The 16295-nt window shown below is 33.0% G+C and overlaps 1 protein-coding gene across 1 annotated transcript in view; it reads left to right on the forward strand.

The window, feature by feature from the left end:
- LOC133200107 (uncharacterized) overlaps positions 1-11924 on the forward strand; it is a 13114-nt gene extending 1190 nt beyond the window's left edge. Inside the window, exons 2-21 of the mRNA XM_061335844.1 lie at positions 1817-1934; positions 2109-2303; positions 2563-2696; positions 4832-4940; positions 5308-5468; positions 5625-5744; positions 5944-6055; positions 6941-7122; positions 7319-7423; positions 7807-7893; positions 8294-8417; positions 8519-8692; positions 8891-9115; positions 9439-9551; positions 9641-9710; positions 9914-10150; positions 10259-10501; positions 10596-10838; positions 10935-11027; positions 11625-11924. Coding sequence (XP_061191828.1) covers positions 1817-1934; positions 2109-2303; positions 2563-2696; positions 4832-4940; positions 5308-5468; positions 5625-5744; positions 5944-6055; positions 6941-7122; positions 7319-7423; positions 7807-7893; positions 8294-8417; positions 8519-8692; positions 8891-9115; positions 9439-9551; positions 9641-9710; positions 9914-10150; positions 10259-10501; positions 10596-10838; positions 10935-11027; positions 11625-11767 — 2988 coding nt within the window. The 3' untranslated portion in view covers positions 11768-11924. The remainder of the gene's footprint in view (positions 1-1816; positions 1935-2108; positions 2304-2562; positions 2697-4831; positions 4941-5307; positions 5469-5624; positions 5745-5943; positions 6056-6940; positions 7123-7318; positions 7424-7806; positions 7894-8293; positions 8418-8518; positions 8693-8890; positions 9116-9438; positions 9552-9640; positions 9711-9913; positions 10151-10258; positions 10502-10595; positions 10839-10934; positions 11028-11624) is intronic.
- The last annotated feature ends 4371 nt before the right edge of the window (positions 11925-16295 follow it).

The following is a 16295-nucleotide window of genomic DNA, read 5'->3' on the forward strand; positions in this document are numbered from 1 at the left end:
AAAAACAAAAAAGTGAAATATTAAAAGACGTTAAATTGATGTGAGTGGAATGAAATTTAAAAACAAGCAATTTCTTTTTTTTGACTAAATAATAAAAGGGCTTGTTATATATCTTGATAAAATGGTTGCCATGGCGTATTCTTATAGTAGAGGCCCATTGGTCACATCGCTCACCTGAGCACTTAGTTAGTGAAAAGCAGAAATCAGTATTGAAAAGTTTAAATATATAAGTGGCCCCACCCTACCCCGGGAGGGGCAGGGGAGGGGTCATGATCTGAACAAACTTGGATCTACGCTAACTAAAGATGCTTCCATATTCATAAGACTAATGTGGCTCTACAAGATTTTTATAGATTTTTCTCTTATATATTCCAATGTAAAAGTTTGATCTTTTATTGTGGCCCAGCCCTATCCCAGGGGTCATAATTTGAATAAGCTTGAGTCTTAACTACCTGAGGATGCTTCTATATTAATATCACCAATCATTGCTTAATTTGCTGTTGAGGAGAAGATTTTTAAAGTTTTTCCTATATATTCCTGTGTAAAACTTTTATGTAAAACCTAGCCCCAGGGGCCATGTTTTGGACAAACTTGAATCTACACTTCCTATGCTTCCATATAAATATATATTATCGTGATTAGTTGCTCTTGAGAAGAACATTTTCTCTATACATTCCTTTTTTAAAACTTTGATTGCCCATGGTGGCTCCACCCTACCCTCAGAGGTCATGATTTAAACAAACTTGAATCTACACTACCTGAGGATGCTTTCATGTAATTATAACTAATCATGGCTTTGCTGTTCTTGAGAAGATTTTAAAAAAAATAATATGTATTTCCATGTAAAACTTTCTTCACCCATTGTGAAGATATTTAAAGATTTTTTCCTATATATTCTTATGTAAAACTTTGATCACCAATTGTGGTCCCATCCTAGTCCCGGGGGTCATGATTGGAACAAACTTGAATCTACACTATTTCATCTTTTCTGACCCAGTGGTCATTGAGGAGGTTTTTTTAAGATGACATGAATTTTTCACTAATTCTTAATTATCTCCCCTTGAAAGAGGGCGTGGTACTTCTTGTAAAAAAACAAACACTTCAATACCCCTTATCCAAGGATGCTTTGTGGCAAGTTTGCTTGAAATTGCCCCCCTGGTTCTTAGAAGAAGTCGAAAATGTGAAAAGTTTACAGACGACGGATGACACACGACAGACGGACGCCGTACACACTTAGATCAGAAAAGCCCACTTGAGCCTTCGGTTCAGGTGAGCTAATAAACAAATCTGACGTACTGTTTTCTCCCCAGCCATTACAGTTGAAATCTGAAATCTCACAACATTGAACATACTAGTTGTTACCTGTACATGAAATCACTCTTCTATTGTTAATGTGACATGGTCGATATACCGGTAATACAGGATCACGTACAAAGAACAGAAGAGCCTATAAATTAAAGTAATAAAGAATGTAAACTTGTATACTGTTGCAAAATAAATAGCAATTACTGAAATAAGTTGTATATATTTTTCATATAATAAATAAATAAAATAAAGCATACATAAATAATCTTACAATCAAATCTCTTTTACTATATATGCCGAATACAGATGATAAGTACATAACATGTTATAAAGATTTATAATCCAGTCTCGTCAAAATCAAATGTAATAATGTTGTGTTGACTATTTTACTGTAAAAATGTAAGAAATACATATGTTTTTCAAATATGGATCACAATGCCACTACACGCACGAATCATTCTGTAAGAGGACAATTCTGAATTGAATATGTCATTTTCTTTGGTTTCCGCAGCGTGGAGCTCCTGCTTTATACGTGGTGGTTCTACTCTTGATCGTCTGCGGGAGCCACAGTCAAACACCTTCTTACACATGTACCCCTCAGCCAGGTGTTCGCCCTACAGCGGCTTCAGGTAAGTCAGTGGAAGAACGCGTAGTATTACGGAGAAATGATGAAATATTAATGTTTTGAACCTTATTTAATACTTCTTATCTTCAATATCGTCCATTTAAAATGTTTTATTCTGTTGGAAGTGATAGTGTGCCTAATTAACACTACGTCCATTTCTCTTCATCTTTGAATATAGAGCCCCCATTTCCTGTTGTACCAAACACATTTTCTACTAAACTAGAGGCGATTATTGTGGATGGCAATGAGACGGTCTCTGCGGAAGAATACTTCGACGAATACAACAACAGAGCCGCTCTCTTTATGTTACGAAATGATCAGATCAGCAAACTTATCTTTGATTACAACACAGAGGAACTATTTTACGTCTATCGTAAGTCAGAATGAAATGAAGTCAGTTACATTTACTTGTATTCCAAAAAGGAAAACAAACATTCCTTGTGAAATTTGATGTTTCTGAAAAATTTCATCGTATTACAAATAACAGATAAAGAGTTAACGTCATTCCTAAAGGTTGAAAAAAGAATTGGTATTTTTATAAAAACAGTAAATAAAAAAGTTAATCTGGAAAAAAAGTATATAGAAAATGAAAGGAAAGTGAATAAAAATAAAACCCAGACCGTTAATTCTAGCTAACGGCACATGTAAAACCACCAATCTGACGACAGACGACAACAATCTGTTGTTTGGAAACGTTAAAATAGAAGGGGGACTACACGTGTTCTCAACAAACGGCGCCATTCATTTCTCACAAAAATACGGACAGGTAGGTATTACAGTGAGAATATTGTATAGATGTTTATGAGAATACTGAAAGAAGAATGCTTAGTATTACAACATTTATTAACGGTAGAGTCAGATTAGCTTCGTAATTACTCATTATGCACTAAAGAGACGTTTTCAATTGCTGCAATAAAGCAAAATAATTTTTATACATGTTTTAAAGTGTTAAGTAAGGTCCCAGCTCTACATTTTCTGGGTTAATACAATGTTTTATATCTTGGAAACATTAGAATAACATCATATGTAATTACAAAGCACATAAAATCTGGACTGGTTACTTTTATGAACAGAATCTCTTAAAGACGTACTATATAATACTTTCATCACACAATTGACTCGAAAATCAATAGTTCCAAGATCAATAGTTGACAGTTCTGAAAACAATATTTAAGCAAATCAATTTCCAAATCTATTTATTTATCAGATATTAGGTTAGAAATTCACAGTAATAAAAAAGGTGAAGATATAACAAACATTGATCGATCTCAAAACAAAAGCCAACAAACAACACAAATCTGTGTACAAGGCATAAAACACGGGCCCGGAAATTCCAGAGGAAGGATAAGGTACCTATGAAGAGTAATCATCCCCAGTGACCGGTCACACCTACCGTGAGCATTATGTTTTGATCAGGTTGAAGGAATATTCCGTAGTCATATTAAGTATAAAAACAAATGGTGTAAAATGTGTCAGTCAAAATACGACCCAATGATAGATTATCTTTGCCACCAAGATCATTAGAAGGACCATAAAATTTACGCAACGCTGACTTAAAATGAGGTTGTTAAAATCCCTGTAACATCAACTTATCTGTCAGTAGCCTGCCCGGTGTAGAATTATTGATCGTAGTGATAAGAGCATGCTCTTGAGTATCAAATAAGCTGGGAGACATATATACCATATGCATGTGATATTACTTCATGTACATGAATAAGAAAAGTTGACGACGAAAAAGCTGAAGTCTTTTCGTTTGCCACACAGTTAAATTGTCAGACCTTATCGTCTGTAGTCATTAAAATGTCACATTTATTTATTAATTAACAAAAAAAAAAAATAAAAATTGGAGGGGAGGTAACCTAAATGATTCAATGATAACTAAATGATAACTAATTCAAAATTATAACAACATTTGACATTCATGGGCACATTTTTATATTTAAGTGGTTTACCACTTTATTTTTTTTCTTTAGAATGTTAAAATTAAGACCAGTTGCATTTAAAAATATACAGAAATATAACAGTTCACAGACTCTTTTCTTTCTCAGTTGATTCGATACGTAAGAGCATGCTATTCGAACAATTTCTAAAACGAGGTAAGTTATTGACAAACAAGTTGATGAAACAAGAATATCAACAGTCTCGTTTAAAGTCATTATTTCGTAAGGTCTATGGTCGATACAATGACCTTTTCAGCAAAATACAATCTATCATTGAGTCATATGCGGACTGACTTTTTTCATACTAATTATTTACACACTTAATTGTCTACGGATTTTTCTGTTATTTACCGATCATGACAAGAACACATGGCAGATATGACGAGGGGATACTCACTCCTCCATGGCATCTGATCCCACCTTTGATGTTTTAGAGGTCCGTGTTTGCTCCGCTCCTATAATTTGTATTGTTTAAATGGACTTTTGAGCTTGAATACTGTTTATCTCCATATATTTCACAATAACCTATAGTTATATCATCATAATTATTGATCAATCATCTTCACCTTTTAAAACGTTATTGAATTATTGAATTATTATTCTTCAGAAAACTCTAAAATTACTTCCTTTGAAAAACAATAAAATTCTTTACTGTTTATAAGAAATTATGAAATGTGTATACTTTCTAATTACCGTATGAATATTACATGTATATGTAAATGCTATAATGTATGTATAAATCATCATTTTGTTATGTAAATGTAGTTGAAATCAAAATCTTTTTAGACTTGCCACTTATGCAAAATGGTGAAAACAAGATCTGGGGTTACTGTAATTCTTTTATTCTCTAATTTTGATCATTATATATTTTTAATCCAGTGAAACAATTACTACATATGATGACGTCATTCGAGTAGTGACCTACCTTAACCTATAAAGTTTATGTTTTATACACATGCAGACATACATGGGTAAAAAGGTGATACGAGGAATAAACTGTGATATGTGGAGAACGTGTCTCACCTGGCAACCACTACAGTCCACCTTTACTCTGGACTACTACTTCACAGGTTAGCTCCTACCTCTGATAAAACATCCGAGTTCTAGTTTTACTAAGTGTACATGATAAAAAGCTCACTTTGTTTTTTTTTAATTTGATATTTGTATGATTCCCCATTACCCAATTTCCAACTTGCAGCACGTAGTTACAAGAATCAGATTCATGACAATTTTTGGTCATAAGAACTCTTGTATAATGTGTAAATTACGAAATATACAATGTACACTTCTAAGATCTCTGAGTAAAAGGGTAATGCAAAATGATTTTCTATTTTTTGATGTTGTTATTGTTGAAAGATTAAAGTTTATTTCGAAACAAACCTACTGCATGCTAGTAGGATATAGTTTAGAAGCATTAACCTTTTATTTGAAAACCAGATCAGAATTGGTTGTCCTCCTCTGGCTACTCTCAAGTTCCTGTCCGAGCTGAAATATTTGGGATACAACAACAATCAGGCGCGAATCCCAGACAGTTCCATCATATATACGACTACACAGACTTCACGACAACACTGGATCCCAAAACAACAGTGTTTGAGGTAAAACAATTAAGGGCTTTTACGGAAAAAAATCTTAATTTTCCCCTCATCTATAATGAACTTATTCTGATGTAGATATGGATCAAAATATTTCCTAGATGTATAGTTCATCTATAGAAAGGTTAATAATGAAATCTTTAAATGAAATGTTTTCAGACTCCCCATTTTGTCACCTGTAGTAACCGGATTCAGCTGAGAAGCGTACCCTCGCTGAAGTCCGCCTTTTCGTACAGAGAAGAAATAATATCGTCGACAGGAACTACAAGTAACTCAGACGTGAGTCAGCAATTCTTTTTTCCGAGGATAAAATTCAATTCATAAAATTTAGAACACCAGGCTTCAGCACAACTTCTCAGCAGAGAAATTGTTTGATGATAACACGTTATCTTACAATCATAGTAAAGGATTCCTTACATTCATCACTTAAAATTGATATCCTTTGTACAGTTAATTATAAGAATATATGTAAATACAGGTTTGGTTTGACTCCAAATTCAAACTGATGAGATTAGATTATCGGCCCCCTTCTGGTTCCCCACCTTACTACAGCAACGACACAATCACCGAGATACACGACTACACCATAGGTAAAACGTACATCTATTGGACAAGTATGAACCACTACATGAGTAAAAAGCCAGAAAAATGTTTGATTATTTATGTTAAAAATAACGAAAATCTGCCGTAAAGTGTTTCTTTAGGAGATGGTATTATATAGGCAATCAGAAGTTAGAAACTTATTCACTATTCTTTATTCACTTTTCGAATAGCGAACTGTATTGTATGGTGGGTTCACTGTTCAATTTACCGTGAGTGTCCTAATAATTTTTTTTCAAGAAACTATAGATCGACTGAATTAATTACATGTAGCAGAAGCAAATCAAATACCTCACTTACAAAAAAAAGACTCATGACCCCAAAACTAGCTAGCCCAACCAGAATGGTGGCCGTGCTTACATTACTCTTAAAAGATGAACTTTGTACAAGGGGCTGAATGTCATCCAAAATCCCATAATTCAACAGAGGAGAGGTCTTGGACTTGCAAGTTGACCCGTAGAAGGAAATGGTTTTATAAGACATGCAACCGCTATAGCTAACCCGTGAATAATGAAAAATGAATACGTTTCAAACTTCTGATTGCTTATTATATACATAAAGATGAAATATGTGGAGATAGCGAACAGTACTTGAGCTCAAAAGTCCATAAACATTACAAAATAGGAGCAGAGGAAACAAGGACCTCTAAGACATCAGAGATGGGTTAAAGTGCCATGGAGGAGTGAGCTTCCCCTGCCGACCGGCCACACCGCCGTGGGCTCCCCGTCATAATCGGGAACCAACGGAAAAATCCGTCGACAACTCAGTGTGTAAATAATGGCCTGACAATTAGTATGAAAAAATATTTGTTTATTATATTATATTAATTTATATTATTTATATTATATGAATTTAAATGATTACTCCCTTTCTAGGAGTGGCTTACGCTATGGACAAGGTGATGCAGAACTGTTCGATCATTCCTATACAGAACGCCTCATTTGATGCCTCTATTACTAATGTATCAACTGGTGCCACCAAACAGCAGTTTATTCTCAAGATGAAGAGTCCAAATGACTTGTTTTTCCTTGACAATAACTACACATATACTGGGAGAGTGAGTAGTTAGTAATTTTTTAAGGGAAAAAACATGGAAAATGTAATTTTAATTCAAAATGACAACATCCGCAAACTTTTATTTGAAAACTTGTTGAAAAGTTCTGCACATTTTGTGTCCTTTTCATAAAAAAAAATAACGTAATTTTCAGTGAATTTTAATTCTCATAAACATCTTACTTTTTTGTATATTACAGCGTAAAGCCCGTGGTTTGAATTGTGACGTTTTCATTCGCACTCGCGATGATTATCCTTTGGGACCCTTCAAAGTTCATGCGATATTGGAATTTTATTTCCTCGCTGTAAGACTGCAGTATATAATAACAAAGTCAGCCTGTTTGTATGGTGATACACTGTATACTGAAGATCTATTTGGCTTTTCAATGTATTCTGATTGGTTAGATTGAATACACCACAGCTTTCTTCTTTGCTTTATAATATATTGGGGTTTCTCTATCATTTTCTGAGATTGCATCATTATTTGTTCTGGATATAATAGGCTATGAAATTGGTTATTTAAAATATTAAGAATTCGAATTCCTAGAACAGATATTTTAAATGCTCTTAAATCATCTTTAAATTTCAATTTAGAAAATAATCCGAATTTCTGTTTGCTTGCACTGTAATAATTAATAACTGCATGTAAAATCAGAACTTATTCCTGAAATATTCTGATGTGTTTTAGAATGACCAGACAGAACAGAATAACGCCGGAGCCTTAACTCAATCCTCGAAGGATGTTCCAATTCAACTTAATGTCAACATACCAGGGGTTAGATAGTTGTTTACTCTATATTTATTGGTGTGAATTCTGATTGATGTATATACATTATGTATTTGCAATATTTATTGTTTGTTCCATTATTTGTTGAAAATGTATATACTTTTAATTGAGTCCAATAAGGACTTCGGGTAAATTTTAATTGTGTAGTTTATTTTAGACAAGCTCTCAAATCAATTCAGTAGAAAGGTGTCCATAGAAAATTAAATATAAGTGTTTAAACTAAAGGCATTTATGATTACTGAAGAAAACCTTATTGAGTTGTTTGAAAATTGGACTGAAAAAACCTAAATCTTACAAAGACATTGCTATTATATTGTTCATTGAAAAAATGTGTTGTTTTAGATTGGTGTTAATAGAGATAACACTTGATTCTTTACTTTACCGATAGGAATCTGTTACTTTGACCTATAACATTTTCAACTTTGACCCCGAGGATCCAGAAGTCACTAACTTTGACGTCAGCACTTGTTTTGCAGCCGATCAAAAGATTACTTTCAAACTGACATATTATGGTATTTATCAGTTTTGAAATTTCATTCAAATTGCCAAATGAAAAAAGAAGCAGAATGAACTGATATTTGATTTAATTTTTATCTATATAATTATATTCCAGGAACGTTTGACGCGAACGTGATGTCTTACAAGCAAATCTTTTTATTCCAAACAATTTCGGCTGTGGCAAATGCTGCGGCAGTTACCCCGTTACGAGTCTCCAATCCCACAATGTACATGCAGTCGTCACAGGCGTATTTCGTGGCGACCTTACTGGACAAGGCCCCGGCAATAAGTAATTGAAGTTGTCTGTCTTGAATCTGTATTTAGATACGGGTACTCTACGAGTAAAAAAAAAATTCATTTGTATAATGATTGCACATTAATTGGTGTGATTTTTAACTTTTTATAGAATTAAAAGATAAAGTAATAAACAATCGCTGAATAAACTTGATTAAAACAGTTAAATAATCTGACATCTATATGTTTGCAGTGAGGTATCAGAAAATTCCTGGGAAAGTTGTTCAGTTCCACAATGACGCCGTTATTGGTGGAATTACTTCCGCTTCCGATTGCGCAGACACTTGTCAGACCTTCGGAAATTGGACCTGTAATAGTTTTGAGTACTGTGCGTCGTCACTGACCTGCACGCTCAGTAAAATTCACACGGCTGACGGTACCGTGACAGATTCTACACAGATGTGTGATCTCTATGACAGTAGGTTTAATGTACAAAATTTTCCTTGTGTACCTAGTTACTTTATTCATATATACTCCCTATCTCAAATGGCAAATAAAGATATATATAGTATACGATAGAATAGTACATGGAGATAATTTTATGTGTCAATTAAGATGTTTAGAGTACCTATAATTTCAAGGTGTTCTTTTCAAATGCCATTCTCTTCCTGTGAATTCATTTTGAAAGTTTTCACAAGGAAATATCAGTTAGATCTAAAATTTTACAATGCAGTGAAAGATTAATCTGATTACAATTTTTTGTCAATATTACGGAAAATTGTTTAATAAATATCATGACAGGGACACTCGGCACACCAAGTTTTGCCGAAACACCTCTTCAGACAGCTTGGAACAACCTAAGGAATACAGTTGTGAAGAAAAATTTCAAAATAAAAGTACAGTTTGATAAAAGCGTAAGTTCCTTTTACTCATTCTTGAAAAGTCATGCAATAAAAACATCATTGCCAAAACATGTCTTTAATGGTTATCTACTGAATTATAGATTCAGATATATACCGCTCAAACCATCAGCAACAACATTCTGGACAATCCAGCTCAAGCCACAGTCTCTAGTGAGTATTGGTATCAAGTGTCACATGCAATTCACATAAGAGGCACATTAAAATTGGCCAAAAAACACGACAAAAACAAAAACAAACCCCTGAAAAAGAAGAACCAATAAAATAAAAAAAAAATTTAAAAAACCCCAAACAATAACAACAAAACAAGCATGCTTTAAAGGCGCTAACAAAAAATATAACGTTTTCTTTTTCAGCAAATGTTATGAGTAACTTTAAACTGATGACAAACAAATTCGTCAAAAATTTTGACATCGACATTCTGTCTGGTATCTCAGTAGACGACTGTGCGCAGGCGTGTATGACGGCATTGAATTATGTTTGTAATTCATTTGAATATCAATATGCAACAAGTTATTGTTTGTTGTCCACACTTCACCCTGATGAAAATCCTTCCTTGATACAGCCGAATGTTGGAGTCGACCTGTTTATTCGTAAGTAAGAATCAAAGATTGAAAAATTGTTTGGCTAACTGAGAACATGAGACTGGTAATTCAGCCGAGCAATGATAAATATTATACGAAAAATTTTGTTTTTCACAGGTGACTATTCTAACAAGTTTATCGAGACTCCCGGAACAACAGTTCTTTCATCATCCAATGCAGTTTACCAACAGATCTTCGACACAAACCAGTGTGCTAAATTTTGTGTTGACTACAAGGGATTCAACTGCAAATCCTTCGATTTCTGTCCAGATATAGGAACTTGCTTTTTAGGAAAATCGCACGTCTATGATGTCCCTAAGGCTCAGATTAAACTAAATCCCATGTGCAATCACTGGTCAAGTAAGTTCCTGTTGAACAGCTGTTGAACTTGACATTGATTAGTTGTGCTTTAAAATAACCTAATGTGTGTACAATCTATCCTTTTTCTCTTTAGGGAAGTACATCGATGACTTCAAACAAAGTAAGCTTAATGTGAATATTAAAATGATCAACGATCGTGTTATAACTGGAATAAGTGTGAACCAATGCGCAAAATCCTGTGTGGATATGGAAGGCGGAAGTTGCGCGTCGTTTGCATTTTGTAACACCGGGTCAGAGTGCAGATTGAGTACTTCGGCTCTAAGTAATGTGGGACAGGTTGGACCAGCGGCTGTAGCAACATGTACTGTCTACAGCAGTAAGTTGTAATATAGCAAAATAACTGCATTTTATTGATTCATATAAGGTTCAGTAGTTGATAAATGGCATTAAATGTATTAATTCATTTTTAAAGGAAAGTCTTTCCCTGACGGCACGCCATACATTGCTAATCCACAGAAATACTATGGAAACTTGAACAAAGCCTCTACAGGCGGGATCTCTAAAGGTTTGTGATAGAGTTCAATCCCCTTGCGATTTATGTGAAAAACATATCCCAAAAGAAGTTGGCCCCTAGGTTCATTTTGGAAGTTTCTCTCTCTTCGAATGGTGTTAATCATAGAATTTAATTTGATATCTTCACAGTGATGTCTTTTTTGTTGATAAAACATTGATGATGTTGTTTCACCTAAAAGTGGTGTCCGCCATGTTTTTGAGCAATATTTGTGCCCATTGGTGTTTGGATACATATATATGTATTAAAAGAAAATAAATTCAAAAGTATTTTACATTGTGTAGATCAATTAATTTTAAGATGAATTTAATTCTCTGCAAAGAAATAATTGGTTCGTATAGGCATTTTTCTATGTTTATGGCAAAAATTTTATGATATGACTTTTATTCGATAGAGAAATAGATTTGGCACAAAACAATTCATTAACAAATAACTGATAGTCAACAAGTCAGATACACTGTTAAATCTTGATATATGTCTTGATTTCATCTTTGACTTTTTTTTTTTGAAGAAGTTTTTTTTTTAAAAAAGTGAGAGATGAAACTATATTTCCTGTGAACTTGATTTTAATGATGACATTGTTCCCACTAGGTGGCGCAGCAGGCGTAGCCATAGTGATGATTTTAGTAGGGATCTTCCTAACGGGTTTAGTTCTTTTCCTGTACGTCAAATTCTACAACAGAGGAGGGGACGATATGACGATCAAATTTTCCCGCCAAGTGGACGATGAATAAATACTCATCATTTCACGAAATCTCACCATCCCAGTGGATGCAGTATGCATAAACCATTTTCTGTATCTGATGAGCACATGTTACTCGTACACAGCATTACTAAATGTGCAATATCATAAATGTATTTCATTCTGTTGTAGTCTGTTGGAATTATATCACTGAGTACAACGTAATTGATATGTAAATGTTGGTTTCATGTGTAAAAATGTGTTTGTGTTTTATAATAAAATTATGTACATTTTGTACCTAAATAGACATGTTAGATGCCTTGATTAATTTTTCATAATGTCTGTTTTGGCTTTAAAGGAATTCGAATAAAAAGGATCAATTAAGAGACAAGATGTGCTTTTTCTGATTTAGATTGTGACACTGAAACATAGTTTTCTTACCAATTTGCATATATTTTCAATCCTTAATTATTTTATTTATACATTTTGTATACACAAACTCTATTCATCAGTCATTAGGATCACGTATGTATTTTGAAAGAAAAAGACTGAACAAGTAAACAACAACTACGACGGAAGAAACCAACAAGGAAAAAGAACGCTTTTTTATTATGAAATTTACAAAAAACAAAACAAAAAAAAAGCATCAATGTTTACTCTTTTTTAATTGTGTTAGTTCGTATGACATCTAGAGCAAAATGAGTTAAATTTAAAACCTTTTCATGTAAAGATACATTTGTTATTGATATTGATAAATATTATCATGTATTGAAAGACGTGCCCTAGCAGTGCAGCCATAAAATCTGATATAAAGATAGTTCCACCTGGGGAGGGGGAGACAAATATTTAACTTTTTCATTTTTTTATCGTCTTTAAAAGACAAAAAATATTATTCCTGTTATGGCATATAAGAGTTAGCTTTCGTTTGCTAGTGCTGTCTCGATATTTATTTCCTTTTATATTTTAGAGTCTTTAGTATTTCCTCTTCCTGTTTTCCTAATATTGCAAGTGTATGTATTTAAGGACACTTGCTACATACAAGAAATGGATGCATGAATTAATATATATTGTTTGACTTTTTTTGGTCACAAATAAAGATAAAAACAAATTCAATTCTGAATATTAACCTTTCCGTTTATATACGTCTATCCAAATTTTTTATTACTTATTTAAAAATAATAGTTTTAAGCAAATGACCTTAAGCTATGGTTTTAGTTTGCTTGATGATTTTGCTTGGTACTTTTAAGTACAGATAATCTTAGACAGTGTAAGAGTGCAATAAAAATACGCAATATACCTTTAATTACCCTTCATATACAGTGTATGTACCTAGACCGTCAGACGCAGTTACATTGTCATGCTTGTGATGGAAAGTTCTCAGTCTTATCTTTGATGCAAAAAATCGGCTTTTGGTGGCTTTTTGGTTTATTTATATCTGTCCAGAACACAGAATCTTGTCAACAAGTCAACTTTTGGAATCTTGATTTACAAATCTATGCTAGTCATACTACCTTTTCATTTCATTATTTTCGGCAAATGATTATGTTTTTATACTGTATTTTGTTTGTGGAAGTGCTTTCTGATTATGTGAAATATTAAAAATGTAATGAGAAAAGTGGAGATAACCAACAGTGCTCGATCAAAAACAACCTATAAAAATATAAATCTATGAACAAGGTATAAAACAGAGACCGCCGGAAATACAGAGGTGGGATCTGGTGCCTAGAAGGAGTAAGCATCCCCTGTCGACCGGTCACACCCGCCGTGAGCAACAATGGCCCAACGATTGGCATGAAGTATGCCAATCAAATAACAAACCCATGAATTACATAATTTATTGATAGAAAAATTAAAGACGTTTAAAATACATTTCTATAAAGATTATACATTTTAAAATTTAAATCGCAAGATGTGGATCGTTGAAATGTGCAAATTTCTTCCAAAACACTGTACATACTTTCGTTGTTCTTAAGGTCAAGATCTAGTAAATGACTTTAGAATAAATTTTTAGTGCTATGTCTATTATGACGTCATAATCAATTTTAACTTTATTTTTCCCGTACTTTACGGCTCTAGTAGAATTTTGTAGAAAATAAAGTACTTTCATGGAATTCAATTTGAAATCATGTGAAAAGTAATCCCGAAACCTATATTTAATTTAATATTATTTTAAAGAAGAGGCCAAGAACATATAAATTATCGTTTTCTGAGAGACTGTAGGCAATCTGGATGCATTTCTTTGTCTGATATGGAAAAAAACTCCCATATTCATGACTGGTTTTCTTAATTTTTCATTGAAAATGACAGTTCAAAATGTGATTTTTCGTCTTGTTCATCTACAAATTATGCCCCAAAACACCTTATTTGACCAAGCTAAAGTTATGAAGCACCATTAAAGGAATTTATTTCTTAAATTTGAGAAATCTGTAGGCACCTTTCATTTACTAGATCTTGACCTTAAATAGCTTTATGTGTCCTTATATGTTCAATATCCCCAAATATTATAACGGTTTACTATGTAGTACCTAAGCGCACGAAAGGAAACTGGATATCTTTTGAGAAACACGTGAATAAAGTTTATAGAGATAAAGAAGAACTTTTCTTTAAGAAATATTATTAAACCATAAACCTTCAAGTCTAAAGTGAGTTGTCAAGTGTTTATTTTATACTTAAAAAGACACCGTACTGACTAATAGAATTCATAAAGTTCTTAACCTTATTTTAGAACTCAATTGGTGCATGGATATAAGTTTTATTTCTATTTTATACGAACGTTTTGCAATGAAAAGTCGGACTTCTTATCTTCCGTTTAGAATTTTTATTGTATTGTGGATTTATATATATATATATATATATATATATATATATATATATATATATATATATATATATATATATATATATATATATATATATATATATTACATGTCTTGAACGCAGGATCCAGGTGTGATCAATATATGCTCGAGTATACTGTTCAAATGAAATAACACAACAACATACGATAGTGATCCCTTTTGGTCCTCAACCAGTGTACCATAAAAGATTACAATAATATAGAATCAGTCGTTACTCGTATCTGACACAAAACAACATATTTATATATAGTAAATATATTTAAACTGATTATTTTAATTAAATACAACGTTTATATTAGTCTAAAAATATGTACGCATTCCGCATTCGTCGATCAACACCTTTGAAGACTTGAATAAATATTGTTTTATACGAACTCCTTATATATTTGTCAGCTTATATTCTCTCTAATTTCATTTTGAAAACTTTAAGTCAAATCAGTAGTACCGGTACGTAAGCTACATCTTTATTTCATCACAATTTTTGGGAAACACGCCATAGAATTGTTTTCCAAATGCTGCATTTATTTTATCTTAAAAAAATCTAAGATACGGTTTAATCGGTGAAATGTATTCAATTTTTAAACAAAATATGCTTTCTTTGTTCTTTCAAAGCAATATTGTCATATGACACGTGAGAACAAATCAGTTGAAAAGTTTACCATGACCTAACTGCACGTAAGGCAACCTGGACATCTTTTAAGAAACACGTGGTTTAAGTTTATTAATAGATTAGAGCCCTTCTGAAAGAACTATTCTTGGACCATAAAACTCTCAGCGATGTTTCTCAACTCATATGAGAGTTGTGGAGTGTTTGTTTTACAATAAAAAAGACATTAGACTGATTAATATAGTCAGTTAAGTGGTTCTTAACCTATTTTAGGGCAAGTTTGGGTCACAACTGCAGGTCTTGCTTGTTAAAGTTAATCTATGATCATTTTTAAAACATTTTGATAATTCATTGTATAGATATGTGGAACGTATTCTCGTCAGTAAAGTAAACACAATTTCTTTTCAGACAAATCTTTATACGACATAAAGTGTGGAAATACATGTATACTGAGCTAAATTTAATCGTTAACTCCTATAGGCACCTAAATTCCTTAAGATGAAATATATGGAGATAACGAACAGTATTCAAGCTCAAAAGTCCATTAAACAATACAAAATAGGAGCAGAGCAAACACGGACCTCCAAACATCAGAGCTGGGATCAGAAGCCATGGAGGAGTAAGCATCCCCTGCCCGACCGGTCACACCCGTCGTGTGCTCCTTGTCATGATCGGGAAATAACGGGAAAATCCGTCGACAATTCAGTATGTAAATAATGGCCTAACAATTAGTTTGAAAAACGTCAGTCAGCATTTGACTCAATGAAAAATTGTATTTGCTGACAAGGTCATTGTATCGACCATAGAACTTACGAAATGATGACTTTAAACGAGACAGCTGATATTCTTGTTTCATCAACGTTCAAAGAGAACGTGTATCTTTTCTTTCGAGGAATACATTTATAATTTAGCTATTAATATGTTATACAATTATAATAAATAACTAAATGAAAAAATGAGATGATGCATCTGACGTCTTGTAATTTTACGCGATTTCTGCAAATTAGCATTTCTTGAGGAATAATTTCTTCATATGTAAATTATCCAAAAATGTGCCGCCAAGAAATCAGAAAATACTGAGGTACTAGGAAAAGAAAAGTATTCCTAGAAAATGA

The sequence above is a fragment of the Saccostrea echinata genome, unplaced genomic scaffold, assembly GCF_033153115.1.
Source record: "Saccostrea echinata isolate AGI-Se365-2 ecotype Australia unplaced genomic scaffold, CSIRO_AGI_Sech_v1 ptg000037l, whole genome shotgun sequence".
Classification (NCBI taxonomy): Eukaryota; Metazoa; Mollusca; class Bivalvia; order Ostreida; family Ostreidae; genus Saccostrea; species Saccostrea echinata.